The 12640-nt window shown below is 43.1% G+C and overlaps 1 protein-coding gene across 1 annotated transcript in view; it reads left to right on the forward strand.

Annotated features, from left to right (window-relative positions):
• Positions 1 to 11149: 11149 nt before the first annotated feature.
• col13a1 (collagen, type XIII, alpha 1) overlaps positions 11150 to 12640 on the forward strand; it is a 170831-nt gene continuing 169340 nt past the window's right edge. The window contains exon 1 of the mRNA XM_074676290.1: positions 11150 to 11897. Within this exon, the coding sequence (XP_074532391.1) occupies positions 11595 to 11897 (303 nt within the window). The 5' untranslated portion in view covers positions 11150 to 11594. The remainder of the gene's footprint in view (positions 11898 to 12640) is intronic.

Raw genomic sequence — 12640 nt, forward strand, 5'->3', positions numbered from 1 at the left:
GAGCTGCTTGGGACTCAACCTAAAATTCTATGAACACATCTGTTGCTGGATGTTTGCAATCAAAATGAAAAATGTTCAAACACAGAAACGTAGGTGTGTCTCTTTTGTCTGTTTTGATGGATCAAAATTTGTTTAAAGTTTCTAATGATTTGATAGTGAATTCATGAACTTTGCTCAAAATTTTAACTCTTCTTTCATTCCCTCTCCCTCTTATTGCTACAAGCCCCACACCTCATCATTGATTAAAGTCACACTTTGTCAGGTCTTGATGGCTAAAATGATGTCACCTGTGTGTCCACTCAGATGCATTTATTACTTTAATTTCCCAATTTTTTTGGGATGTTATGTAAAATTTGATTTAAAAAAACAGAATTCATTCAATAATCTAAGCCCTTTGTTAAATGAAAAATAGCGTCCTGAGAACGTATTAAATCAGCTCTATTCAATTAGCAGCCCGCCAGCCACATGCGGCTAGAAGCAGGTGCTGAGTGATTGGGACTTGGGTTCAAAGAGAAAAACATCTTTTACTAAAAATGACAAGTTCTTACAAAAACTAAAATTATTATGACAGATATTGACTGAAACACCTTTCATGACCTAGCAACTAACACACAATGCATTGTGTCATAGAGCAGGTGCGTTTAAAAAGCTAACATTAGCAGTTCTACATAGGCGAAATTGGTACGTCTCTTTCTAACCAAAAACAAAGAATAAGCAAGGATAACTGTCAGTTTAATTCTGCGTGGACTGAAAAGTATTCACCACCTCGTCCAAACACCAAAGCGATGTGTTTGCTCTGCAACGAGTGAGTTGCAGTGCTGAAAGATTATAATGCCTGAAGACACCATACTGTAGAACATGTCATGTTTTGGACAAACTTTCCCAAGGGATCTCATGAGAGGGTGGCTAAAATTCAGAGTTAGACTGTGTCTGACAACCAGAAATGTGTTACAATTAAGCTCTCTGTGCCTTCTGGTCCCAAAATCTGACCAAACTCCTAGATTCTGTGACTTAGCCTGATTCTTTCCCACTTCCACGTATGGGTGACTTCATGGACAGGGTAGGCTCAGCCAAGTATGTGACAGTAAAGTTGTCGTCATGTATTTGGGTAAGCAGGTCTAGTGTGCCCTCAAAGGGCTAAAGGTCAAACCATTCTGGGTTTTCCAGGGCTGAAGACCAGGCTCATTTTTTTTCCGGCAATCATCATAAATTTATTTATTTAAACGTAAATTCTACCCTCCGTGTCAGCTTGTTAGCAGCTGGAGCTGCTACGTGAGACTACGACAGGCTGTATGCGTGAGTGACAGGGGGAGAAGCTCCGCAGCTGTAGCTGTAGCTGCTTATTGGAGAAAACAGAGAGAATCTTTAAACACAATGCTCGTCGTTTTTAAGAAAAGTAAACTCGCTGGGGATCAATAAAGCCTCCAGATCAGTCAAGAACAACTACATGTAGAATTCAGAAGATGCTCCGGTGGAGGTATATACTTCAAGATCGCTGACTGGCTCATTTCACTGTCAATCAAAAAGGGATTCGGCCTCAGACAGATCATCCAATCATCATGCAGAAGCCGAACGTCCAGGCCAGCCCACTGCCTCATAGACCCCCAGAGACGCTGAGCATCCGAGGGCGGGACAAAGCCCAGCATTTATCCAATGACCGTCCAGTTTCCACAGTGGAACAACCCACTCTACGCTTCCCTGCTGAAGTCAGAAGACCCTCAGCGTCTGTGTTAGGGGCTGTTTACACGACAACGGCTTTAGGGTGAAATGCAAAAGTTTCGTTGCGTTTCAGCTTCGCGTTTACACGGAAACGGGGTTTCAGCCGACCTAAAACGCAAACTTTGGAAAACGGCCTCCAGAGTGGGATTTTTCTGAAACGCTGTCGACACCGTTGCCGTGTAAACGATAAAAGCCGGCGTTTTCAGTGGAAACGCTAACATCACAGTTTGCCTCGCGCGCACGCATACAACAGGACAACAGTACCGTTGGTACAATCGTCACGAACTACCGTGTTGTGCTTGTGCTGCTCAATCTGCTGTATCTGCTGACTGTCTTTCAACAAAATCTGCATCTGTTGCTCCACTTTTTGACTTGGTATTCCTCAATACACCAGATGATTGGCTCAACTCTACTTCGGTGGAGATCCCACAACAGCGGCTTCTGGACAAGACAGTTATAGCACCACCTATAGGCCTGGGATGCTCACTACAGCATTTTCAGTCCATCAGCGTTCCCGATCAGATTTTTGTCACCGAGTTTTCACTGCGTTGTAGCGTTTTCAGATGAAACGTTGTTGTGTAAACGGGGCCTTAAAGCGCTGGTGAATGGCAAGGTGTTAAAGCGCTGAGACACCGCTGGGATGAATGAGAAGGAGGTGGAGCCAGTTACCTGTGATAGGAGCTGATTCTGAACAAAAGATGAAGGAATTCTAGCACATATTTTGTCAATGAAATGTACACACAGCAGAACATATCACCACTTTTTGGGGGACATTTTAGAGGAAGCTGAGTTTCCCCTGCAGTCTTAGAGCAATCTGCCACTGGTCCAGTTCCAAGCTAGTTGTTGTATTTTTGTATGCTCTTGTCTTTTGTTGTGTAACAGCAACCAGTGTCTCATGCACTTGGTCTTTGTTGCAGGACTTTGACATCGAGGCCCGTCAACATTAAAGGTGTTAAAAATGTTGTCTCGGACGCTTTGTCAAGAGTTGGGTCATAGTTCATCAAGCATTTCTTTTAGAGAGAAGAAATGCTTGATCTTAGGTGGGGGGGTGTTAGGACTGTGAGTCATATTTATTTATGTATTTGTTGCGCAGATGGAGGAGCGCTGTTTTGTTTCTAGTTTTTTTTCTTTCTGTCCTCTTCCTCTTCTCCTCTCACCGTTCTCCTCCTTGCAGCTCTTTGCAGGTGGGGGCTGTGATTGGCTGAGGGGTGTGGGGATGCATCAGGGGGCTGCAGCAGGTCGGATGCTGGCTCTCCTGCCTCCCCACCACCATTCTTGGGAGACGTTTTGAGTGCTGTGTGTGTGTGTGTGTGTGTGTGTGTCTGTGTGTGTGTGTGTGTGTGTGTGTGTGTGTGTGTGTGTGTGTGTGTGTGTGTGTGTGTTAGCAGCATTAGCAGTAGGTTTTGTATGTTTCTTTTGTTATAAAGAAAGGTAAGGTTTTTGATTTATCACAGTATTTTTGTTTGTGTCTTTATTCTGTTGCTGACTCTCCCTGAGGTCACTCTGGTAAAATGAGAACCCTGCAAGAAAGCTATCAAATTTTGGTTTACAGACTGCAAACTTGATTCCACTTTTTTCGTTTCTGTGTTGAGTTGTTCTTGTGGTGAGACAGGAGAGATCACTTTATGTTATCCCCAGTGCCCCCTCCTGCACAGCTCAGGAGAGGACCACAGCAGCTTAATTCTGCTGCTAAACATGTGCGGCCCAGCTCATGTCCATGGTCTGAAAAACTGTCCTGTCCTAAATCTTTAATTGAATAGCCCTGTATCAAATGCTTGTGCTCTTTTTAACTTGATGCCAGCGACATGTTCAAACAGTTAGGACAGGATTATGTTTACTATCATGTGTCATCAGCTCTTCTTTTAACAACACTGTGTTAATGTTGAGAACCCAGGAGGAAATGTTTCTGGAGTCCAGAAAGTGAAAATTTCCTCTTTTCTTCTCTGATAAAAGACTGCAGCTGCTCAACAGATCCTGATCCCCTTTCTTTGTATTTTTCATTTCATGATGCTCCAAAAGATTTCACAAGTGACAAATCAGGGACTGCAGAGCCATGCAGCTGCAAAACTGGCTTATTTTATTTTATTTTTTTGCTGAAATCTGTAAGGTCTGTACAAGGATTAAGTCCTTGTCTGGATGGTCACATATGTTGTTCCATAACCTGTTTATGCTGTGCAGCATTGATGGAGCCCTCACAGAGTGTAAGCTCCCCATGCCATGGACATTCTTCATCCCTGTACCATCAGTGCTGTGGCTTTGAAGAGTGAGCTGATACCTCGGGTGCTCCCTCTTCTCTTTTCTACGTTCACATATAATGTGTTTTTTTGAGTGGTTTTGAGTCCATGTGGTGATTTCCACTACCGAGTGATGTCTGTTTTTAAAGGTCCCACATTATGCTCCTTTTCTGCAGTTTAATATGGATCATTGATGTCTTCATGAAATGGTAGTAACATGTTTTGGTCCAAAAATCCAATAAATCAAGCACAGCAGCATTATTTCCAGGCTCTCATAGCCCCTCTGTTCAGAACGCTCTGATTTAGTGGGCGTGGCCTTCATATGTAAATGAGCCACCGCTGATACCGCCCCGCTCTTCTACATCACTGAGAGCGGTGCCAAGAGCTCCGAGTGCACAATGTTTAGAAAACAGCGAAGCTCGTTCACTGTAACATTACAGGCTAAAACAACAGGCTAACCCCAGATAAAGTTAGCATCCTGAAGCTAATACAGAGACAGGGGGACACTGAGGAAAAGCTCTTACATCTGCTCCACAGCACACAGCATTTAAAGTACTCACATTTCCAGGGTCCCAGGTTTGTTGGAGGATGGTTGGTAATGCGCCTGGATTCAGGACCAGTCTATTCGCTAGCCCTCTGTTGTACTGTCAAAAGTTGGAAAAGCAGTCAGTCGTGAAGTGACTAGCACACACATGCACAGTTTTACTGACTGTAGCTGGAACATTTCCCTCATAAATGAACTCTAGACACTTGTCTTCTTCTCTAGACTTGTCTTCTTCTGAGATGAGAAACTATGTGGCTGTTTACAGCCAAAAACAGCCACACTCCTCTTCCCCCTGCTGGAGAGATTTCGCCCCAAATGTGGGAAGAGGAGTGGGCGGGGAGGAGGTTCGGGGGCATCTGCTCGGGTGGACCAATCAGGTCAGACTTGCTCCTGGAAAAAAGGGACTTGCTGAGGTAGGCAGACCCCAGAAATTCCAAACAACTCGTTTCAGGTCTGGAGTTTACATTCACAAGCACTACTAAATACAGGTTTTATCATTAAATATCACATTTTGTGGGCTGGGAGGAAAACCAAAGACCCACATATTTAACTAAAAGACTTAATAAAGTGATTTTTGCTTAATATGGGACCTTTAATGCAGCGCTGCTTTGTTTTTGACCTATGCTACAGAAATTTCTCCAGATTCTCAGGCCCCCTTTACACAACAACATTTCATCTAAAAATGCTAAAACGTACTGAAAAAAAATCTGCCAGGCCTGTTGTTGGTGCTGTAACTGTCTTGTCCAGAAGCGTCTTTTGGTAGATCTCCACTGAAGTAGAATTGAGCCGATCATCTGGTGAATTGGAGAATGCTAAGAGTAGAAGTGGAGCAACAGATGCACATTTTGTGCAAGACAGTCAGCAGATTAAGCAGCACAAACACAACACAGTAGTTTGCAACGATCGTAACAACAGTACTATTGTCCTGTTGTATGCACTCCTGCAAAGCAGAGTGTGACGTCAGCATTTCCACCGAAAACGCCGGCTGTTTTCAAAAGTTTGCGTTTTAGGTCGGCTGAAATGCCGTTTCCATGTAATTGCGAGGCTTAAATGCAACAAAACTTTTGCGTTTCACCCCAAAACCGCTGTTGTGTAAACGGCTCCAGCCTTTATTCAGAGATGATGAAATCTCTAAATGCTCAGTCTCCCTCAGAATGGTGAATCTCTTCCTGTCTTTCTTTCTGAGAGACTAGTCCTCTCTTAAGAGTCCGTTTTATACTCAGTAAACATGCCAATTTTCGTAATTTTGGGTGATCGGTGATAGTCGATCGGCCCATCCTTACATATGGAACTGATCTTGTATACCCCTAGGAAGGTCTGACAGTCAGCCAATGTTGCTGAGACCTAAAACTCAGGACTCTTTATTGGTTATTTAAGTTAAAACATAAAGATTGTATTGTTTCAAAGGTATTGTTCAATGATTTACAATAAAATAAGATTGGAACATTGAAGGTAGATGCTGTCAGTTATAAAAAATAAAACTTGGTATCGGCAGGTCATGCTATTTAGAGATCAGTGATTGGTCATCAGCCAGAAAATTGTGATTGCTGCAGCCCTAATACACAGCCATGCAACTAACCTGTTGTAAACTAATGAAGTTAATTAAAAAATCTTCCTCTGGGTGTTCTTATAGAATTTTATAACTTTTTAAGATGTGTTGCTGGTATTTGATTTAAAACAATCATATATTTCTCATAAAGCTGCTGACATTTTTTGTTTGGTTTTCTTTTCCTTATTTTCAGTTAAAGATCAACTTCAAATGATTTGCAAACCATCAGATTTTGTTTTTATCAACGTTTTGCACAGTGTCCCAACCTTTCTGGATTGAGGTTGCAGATACGGACACTAACAACGTTAAACTCAATGTGAAGATGACTGTGTGTTGAAAAATCTCAGAGAAAACAGATCAGAACTGTGAAGAAGAGCTGCTCTGGTCCGCTGTGTCACAGAGTGGAACAAATGGAGTCAGCAGGCTGGTTTTAACGGGCTGTTAGAGGAAAATTTCAAAGAGCAGCAAAGCTGACCTGAACACTGTGTAACTCTTTCGCTGTGGCTGAAACAACGACAGCAAACCAACCAGTTTGTTTTCTCCCCCTGACCGGCTCGTACCCTCTGAGGACCAGCAACCAGGAAGAGAAGGAATTTACCTCCAGACCATGGAGCGTGGCAGAAACTAAGCGGCTGGTTTCAGCTGCTGTTTGCATTCTGAGACGACCACTGATTGAAAAGACTCTTTTTACATTTGGATGGTTGGGTGTTTAGATTTAGAATAATGAGTGTCATTATAGTTGTTGTATAAACCAGTGGTTTGTCCAACATTTAAGTCATGTTAAAAAAAGTCAGGCTGAGTCATAGTTTCCAATATGGTGACTGAAGATAACAGACTGAAAAACTTAGCTTTAAAACCAAAAGGAGTGACATCACACAGCCATGTAGCATAGCCTAAAAACCAATATCACAGATTCTGCTGTGGGATCATTTCATGTGATCACAAACACCAAAACCCACCAAAGATCTTGGACCAATAGAAATAGAAATAGAAAATAGAAAATACTTTATTTATCCCCGAGGGGAAATTCAGGAGTCACCGCAGCATTTAAGAAAACAAAAGTAAGAAAGAGTATAGAAAGTGCAAAAAGGTCCATAAGAAATTAGATGACGACATCCCGTCCACCACTCGTCCACCACTCTCCAGCCCAGCCAGTCTCCACCTCCACAGGGTCCAGGACTGAGCCTCCCCAGCAGTCTGTTCAGTCTCTGTCTCCTGGATCCTGTCTGCTCACAGCAGGCGAAGCTCCTCCGATGTGTCGCGGCGTCCGATGTCAGCTCCGTCAGCCACGTCCGTGAACAGCATGATGCCGCTGGATTAGCACAGCTAGCTCATCCATCCCCCGGAGCGAGATCCCACGTTCCCAACAACGATGGATGGAAGGACAGGTCCACGTCGTCACCTCCCAGCTCACATCCGAGAACCAACACGTCGTCCTCACCTCCTCCTCCTCAGCTCGAGGGAAATCATCAAGCCCTACACTAGTTAGCATTGACATGCTACAGGCTGCTAACAGCTAATTTCGCATGTAAACAATGCAGCCATGGTTACATGTGGGATCTCCAGACAAACACAGGAGAAAAGTAGTAAAAAATATCGCCGAAGTCACAAAAAGTTTGGTGTCCGTGACCAACAATAAACCATACAAAGTAATGATCCACTCCAAATACAAAGATGACGAAAAAGAGACGAAAAAAATTACAAGAAACGGACAAAGACGAGAGAGCTGCTGCAACAGGCAGCTGCTTGGGCAGCGCCTGTTGGGCAGCGCCTCAATACTGCTGCTTGCCAACAGTTTGCAGTTTGAGTAACCTTCAAACTTTGAGTTTGTACAATTTTTTTGTGTTTACAGTGTGTCTCCACAAAAGATACTAATGTGTTTGTATATCCTTAAATTGTAACATGTATGTACGATTGATCATGGTCATGCATGACCATGACTGCAATGAAAGCGGCAAGGCATCAGCTGTTAGGTAAAGATAGAGTTCATTTTTAAGGAAAAAAAAAAGGCCAAACCACCTCCTCCCACAAAATTAGGGGTGGGCAATACTGGGAATTTTGGTATCGATCCAATACCAAGTAAATACAGGGCTAGTGTCGCCGATACAGATACCGATACAGATACTGATACTTTTTACATAAAATGTAATGATCATTAAATAATTTTGTGATTTTGCCTTGAGTTGGTTGATTTTGATTATGATTATGGTAAAACACAGCACAAAGATTTTAGGCAATAACAATGCTTTTTATTAACTGACCCCAACAATAAAACAACATTTTAACTGTATAAAAGTAATAAAATAATTATTCTACCGCTACAATTGTTTTAGGAAAAAAAATCACAAGTGCAAAATAACAAAAAAGTTCCTTTCATTTGCACAGAGAAGCGGCAGATGGAGGACAGTAAAGTAAACTGCTGGACGACATAAGAGAAACTGCAGTATCAATCTCATCACGCTAGTATCGATCCAATACCAATACTCATCCTGGTATTGACACTATCGATATTAAGATCGATACGCCCACCCCTATTCAAAATTAAACTCTCAAATACGGTCCAAACAAGCAGCCACCTCCGGTCTTAGGGTATGCTGTTTCTCAAGTGTCTGCTTGAGGCTGGCTCCGGAAGTACCACAAGTCACGTACACACCAAAAAAAAAAAAAAAAAAAAAAGTTTACAAATCATAAATGAAATTATTTACTGCCTGGTTCAAACAATATCTCCTGTCCAAATCACCAAGTTTACCATTGGCACACACTGCACGAGGGTGAATTTGTTTTTCTAACTTGTCAGTTTAGAGGATAGAGCCCTTTCCATTTCCTATAAGGCCACTATAGCCGATGTGCTTCATTTTCCATTTCAGAAACAGACAGGTGACATAGGGGAGACTACGCCCATGTTTTATATGGTATATGGGTCTAAAAAATGGTGTACTACACTGCAAAATGAAAAAGTTGTGTAAACCCAAAATTTAAAGTCAACTGTTTTTCTTTGAATCTTGTATTTGAACCAACTCCTAAGTTTTTGATGAATTACTGTATTATTCACATATAATATAAATTCAAGTTTTGAGCTCTACGAATTAAAAACTTAGATGTGAAAAAAAAAAATGTTCACAAAATTACTTGACACTTCTAGTCTCTTTCACCCACCCATGCACTGATGGGACACACTGTTACGAAGGTGGATCATCAGTTTAAAGGTCCCATATTATGCAAAAATCACTTCATCAATTCTTTTAGTTAAATTTGTTGGTCTTTGTCTTTCCTCACAGCCCACAAAAAGTGATGTTTAATGACAAAACCTGCACTTAGTAGTGCTTGTGAATGTTAAATTCTGACCTAAAACCAGCTGTTTGGAATTTCCAGGGTTTGCCGACGTCAGCGAGTCCCTTATTTTCAGGAGCAAGTCTGACCTGATTGGTCCACTGGAGCAGATACCCCCCCCCCCCCCCCCCCCCCCCCCCCCCGCATCTGGGGAGAAATCTCTCCAGCAGCATGTGTGGCTGTTTTTGGCTGTAAACAGCCACATAGTTCCATGCACAACCTTCCCATCTCAGAAGAAGACAAGACTAAGTGTCTAGAGTTCATTTATCAAGGAAATGTTCCAGCTACACTCAGTAAAACTGTGCATGCGTGTGCTTGTCACTTCACGGCCGACTGCTTTTCCAACTTTGGACAGTACAACAGAGGGCTGGAGAATAGACTGGTACTGAATCCAGGTGCATTACCAACCATCCACCAACAAACCTCAGACCCTGGAAATGTGAGTATTTTAAATGCTGTTTGCTGTGGAGCAGATGTAGGAGCTTTTCCTCTGTGTCCCCTGTCTCTGTGTTAGCTTCAGGGTGCTAACTTTAGCTGCGGTTAGCCTGTTGGCCTGTAATGTTACCGTAAAGGAGCTTAGCTGTTTTCTAAACATTGTGCACTCGGAGCTCTTGGCGCCGCTCTCAGTGACGGGAAGAGAGGGGCGGTATCAGCAGTGGCTCATTTACATATGAAGGTCACGCCCACTAAATCAGAGCGTTCTGAACAGAGGGGCTATGAGAGCCTGCAAACAATGCTGCTGTGCCTGATTTATTGGCTTTTTGGACCAAAACATATTACTACCATTTCATGAAGACATCAATGATCCATATTAAACTGTAGAAAAGGAGCAGAATGTGGGACCTTCAATGCATTTAGGCCAAAGCTGCCCCACCAAATCCCCACCCACAAACAGGTCAAGTCATAATCAGTCGACCTGCTTTAAAGTTTGAGTTTCAACACTGATAAAAATATTCACATTTATGGTGGTAAAATCCACTCCTGAGTCATTTTATTGATGAGAATAGGCAAGATGGTGGCACATGTGGGAAGGTTAAAATGTAGATGACGACCCCTGTAGGTCTGAGTTGAAGACCCTGTTTTTTTGTTGAAGCATACTCAAGAATTCAACCTCAAAACTACAATTTGAAGTTCTGCTAACTTAACTTATGAAATGAGACTAACTTTACACAGCAAACTTAATAAAAGTAGTTCAGATAACTAAGTTGAAATTTGTAACACAGTAGAACATTTTTTGTTACTCAATCAAAAAATCGTTTTCAAGCCAACAATTTCAAGTTTTCATGTTTACAGTGTAAGGTTTTCCTGCCTTGTACAACACTTAGGTGTAAACTTAAAAGCCCCATATCTCTTAAAATATCCACTGCAATCTAAGGAGTCTGTGTTTGGAAGTCCATTTAATTTCATCTCCTATCACAGTGAGACCCTGTAGAAACTGGAGTCTGTGAGTGAAATGTTTGAGCTGAAGACTTCCACACTCCGGCTGTGACCTCGTGAGTTTCCGTTCTTTCTGCCCAGCAGCGCGCAGCAGGTTCCCTGAATCCAGCAGATCCTCTAACCATCAGACACGGATCTTGACTGAGGACTGCAGAGTGCTGTGTTGTTTTGGTCTGGAGCCGAGCCGTTCTGTCAGCAGGCCGTCACTGCACCGCATGTGTGACTGAGCGCTTCGCTTTGCGCACCCTAAAAATATCCCTCTCCAAGTGCGTGGATCAAAGGGGGGAGCAACATCGCCATGGATCCCGCCCCAGCATTTAACCTAAAGCCTTTCAGAGGAGGAGCATGCACTGAGAGCAAAGGGCCCGCGGCATCCAGAGCAGCGCAGAGGAGAGGGAGAGGGAGGCTGGCTCAGGTTTCAGAGACGCGCACTGACCTGATCCAGAGAGGGAGCGCTCAGAGGAGAAGCAGCGAATGGGACAAGCGGAGCGGAACGCCGAGGACTGAGAGTCTGCCCGTGAATCAGGAACATCACTGACTGATGACTATCCACACTATGCCTCATACTATGACTTTGATATAGGTGCTCATCTGGGTGCAGGAGGGCAGCTGGAGACAGTTTGGGGACGGAAAAGACATCTGTCAAACTTTTCCCTCAGAAGTTGGACAGTCGCTCAGAGGCTCCAGAGTTGCAGGTTGTCGGGGGTCCTCTGCCTGAAGAAGCTGGAAAATCCGTGGATTTTCGTTCAGAGAAAAAAAAACAGAGTGGGACGATTAGATTATGGAGGATCAGAAGTGGGGACCTGCTGGTAAGGCGGGTGAAGACAGGAGGACGCAGGGCAAGAAGCAGCAGAATTCATCCAAACAGCCGCAGTGGAGGGATTGGAGAGATTTGTGCGCCGTAACAGTTTGCATCGCGGTGTCTGTTCTGTGCCTTGGAGTTTGCGTTGTGGTTTTTGTGCGCACCTCGGAGCTGCAATCCAGGATAGTAAGTTTGGAGCAGCAGCAGCTTTCCGCGTGGATGTTGTCTGTGGAGCAGGTGGAGCCCGTTATCCTGGGACGACTGGACCAGATCCTGGAGGAGGTGAGTGCGTCAACCCCAAACTTAGTGAAGAGTAGAGGGTTTGGAAAGACTTAAATAAAATCTGAAGACTGGGGAAATGAAACAGAAACTTCCAATTCAAGGGAAAGTGTGGCTTTGAATGCACATGGTTGTCTTGAGTTTAGCTCGGGATTTGTTTTCCCAAATTTATCCAAAAATCACTGGTTTTTGACTTTAATTAAAAAAAAAACCCAACTTGATCTTCAACAAATTTGAAAAATATCTGTTTCAAATCAAAAGGCAGAGGTTTCTGAAATAAAAAAAAAATGATGAACACACTTTTGGGAATAGTTAAGTGTAAGTTAGAAATTCTTTAAAGGTTCTTGTTTTGGCATTTGATGGATCACATTTTATTTTGAGGTAAAAAAGTGAATGTTAAGTGATCCTTCTGACTGTTTGGAGGTTAAATATGTCAGCGCATTGGACCCATCCTGAGCTGTTTCTCTCTTAAAATAGAAGTCTGTATTTAGAAGACGCTGCAGTTTTTGTCGCTCAGTTGCTGCAGGTCTCTGTGTATGATACTAGACATTAAAAACCCAGTTGATCCACTCTGTTACATTGAGTGTGAATGAATAAGGATTTCATTTACACCAAGAGCTTCTCTGGTGGTTCAGATCTGCAGCAGGAATCAGAGAGTAACAGGATTTCTCCTGCCAGAGGTGGACTTCTTTAACTGTATTCCAGCTCACGTTGGAAGGAGACCGTCCCCTGAAGAGCTGAACATA

The sequence above is a fragment of the Halichoeres trimaculatus genome, unplaced genomic scaffold (assembly GCF_033239565.1).
Source record: "Halichoeres trimaculatus isolate MK-OKI-2021-1 unplaced genomic scaffold, fHalTri1.1 fHalTri1_scaffold_8, whole genome shotgun sequence".
In the NCBI taxonomy this organism is placed as follows: Eukaryota; Metazoa; Chordata; class Actinopteri; order Labriformes; family Labridae; genus Halichoeres; species Halichoeres trimaculatus.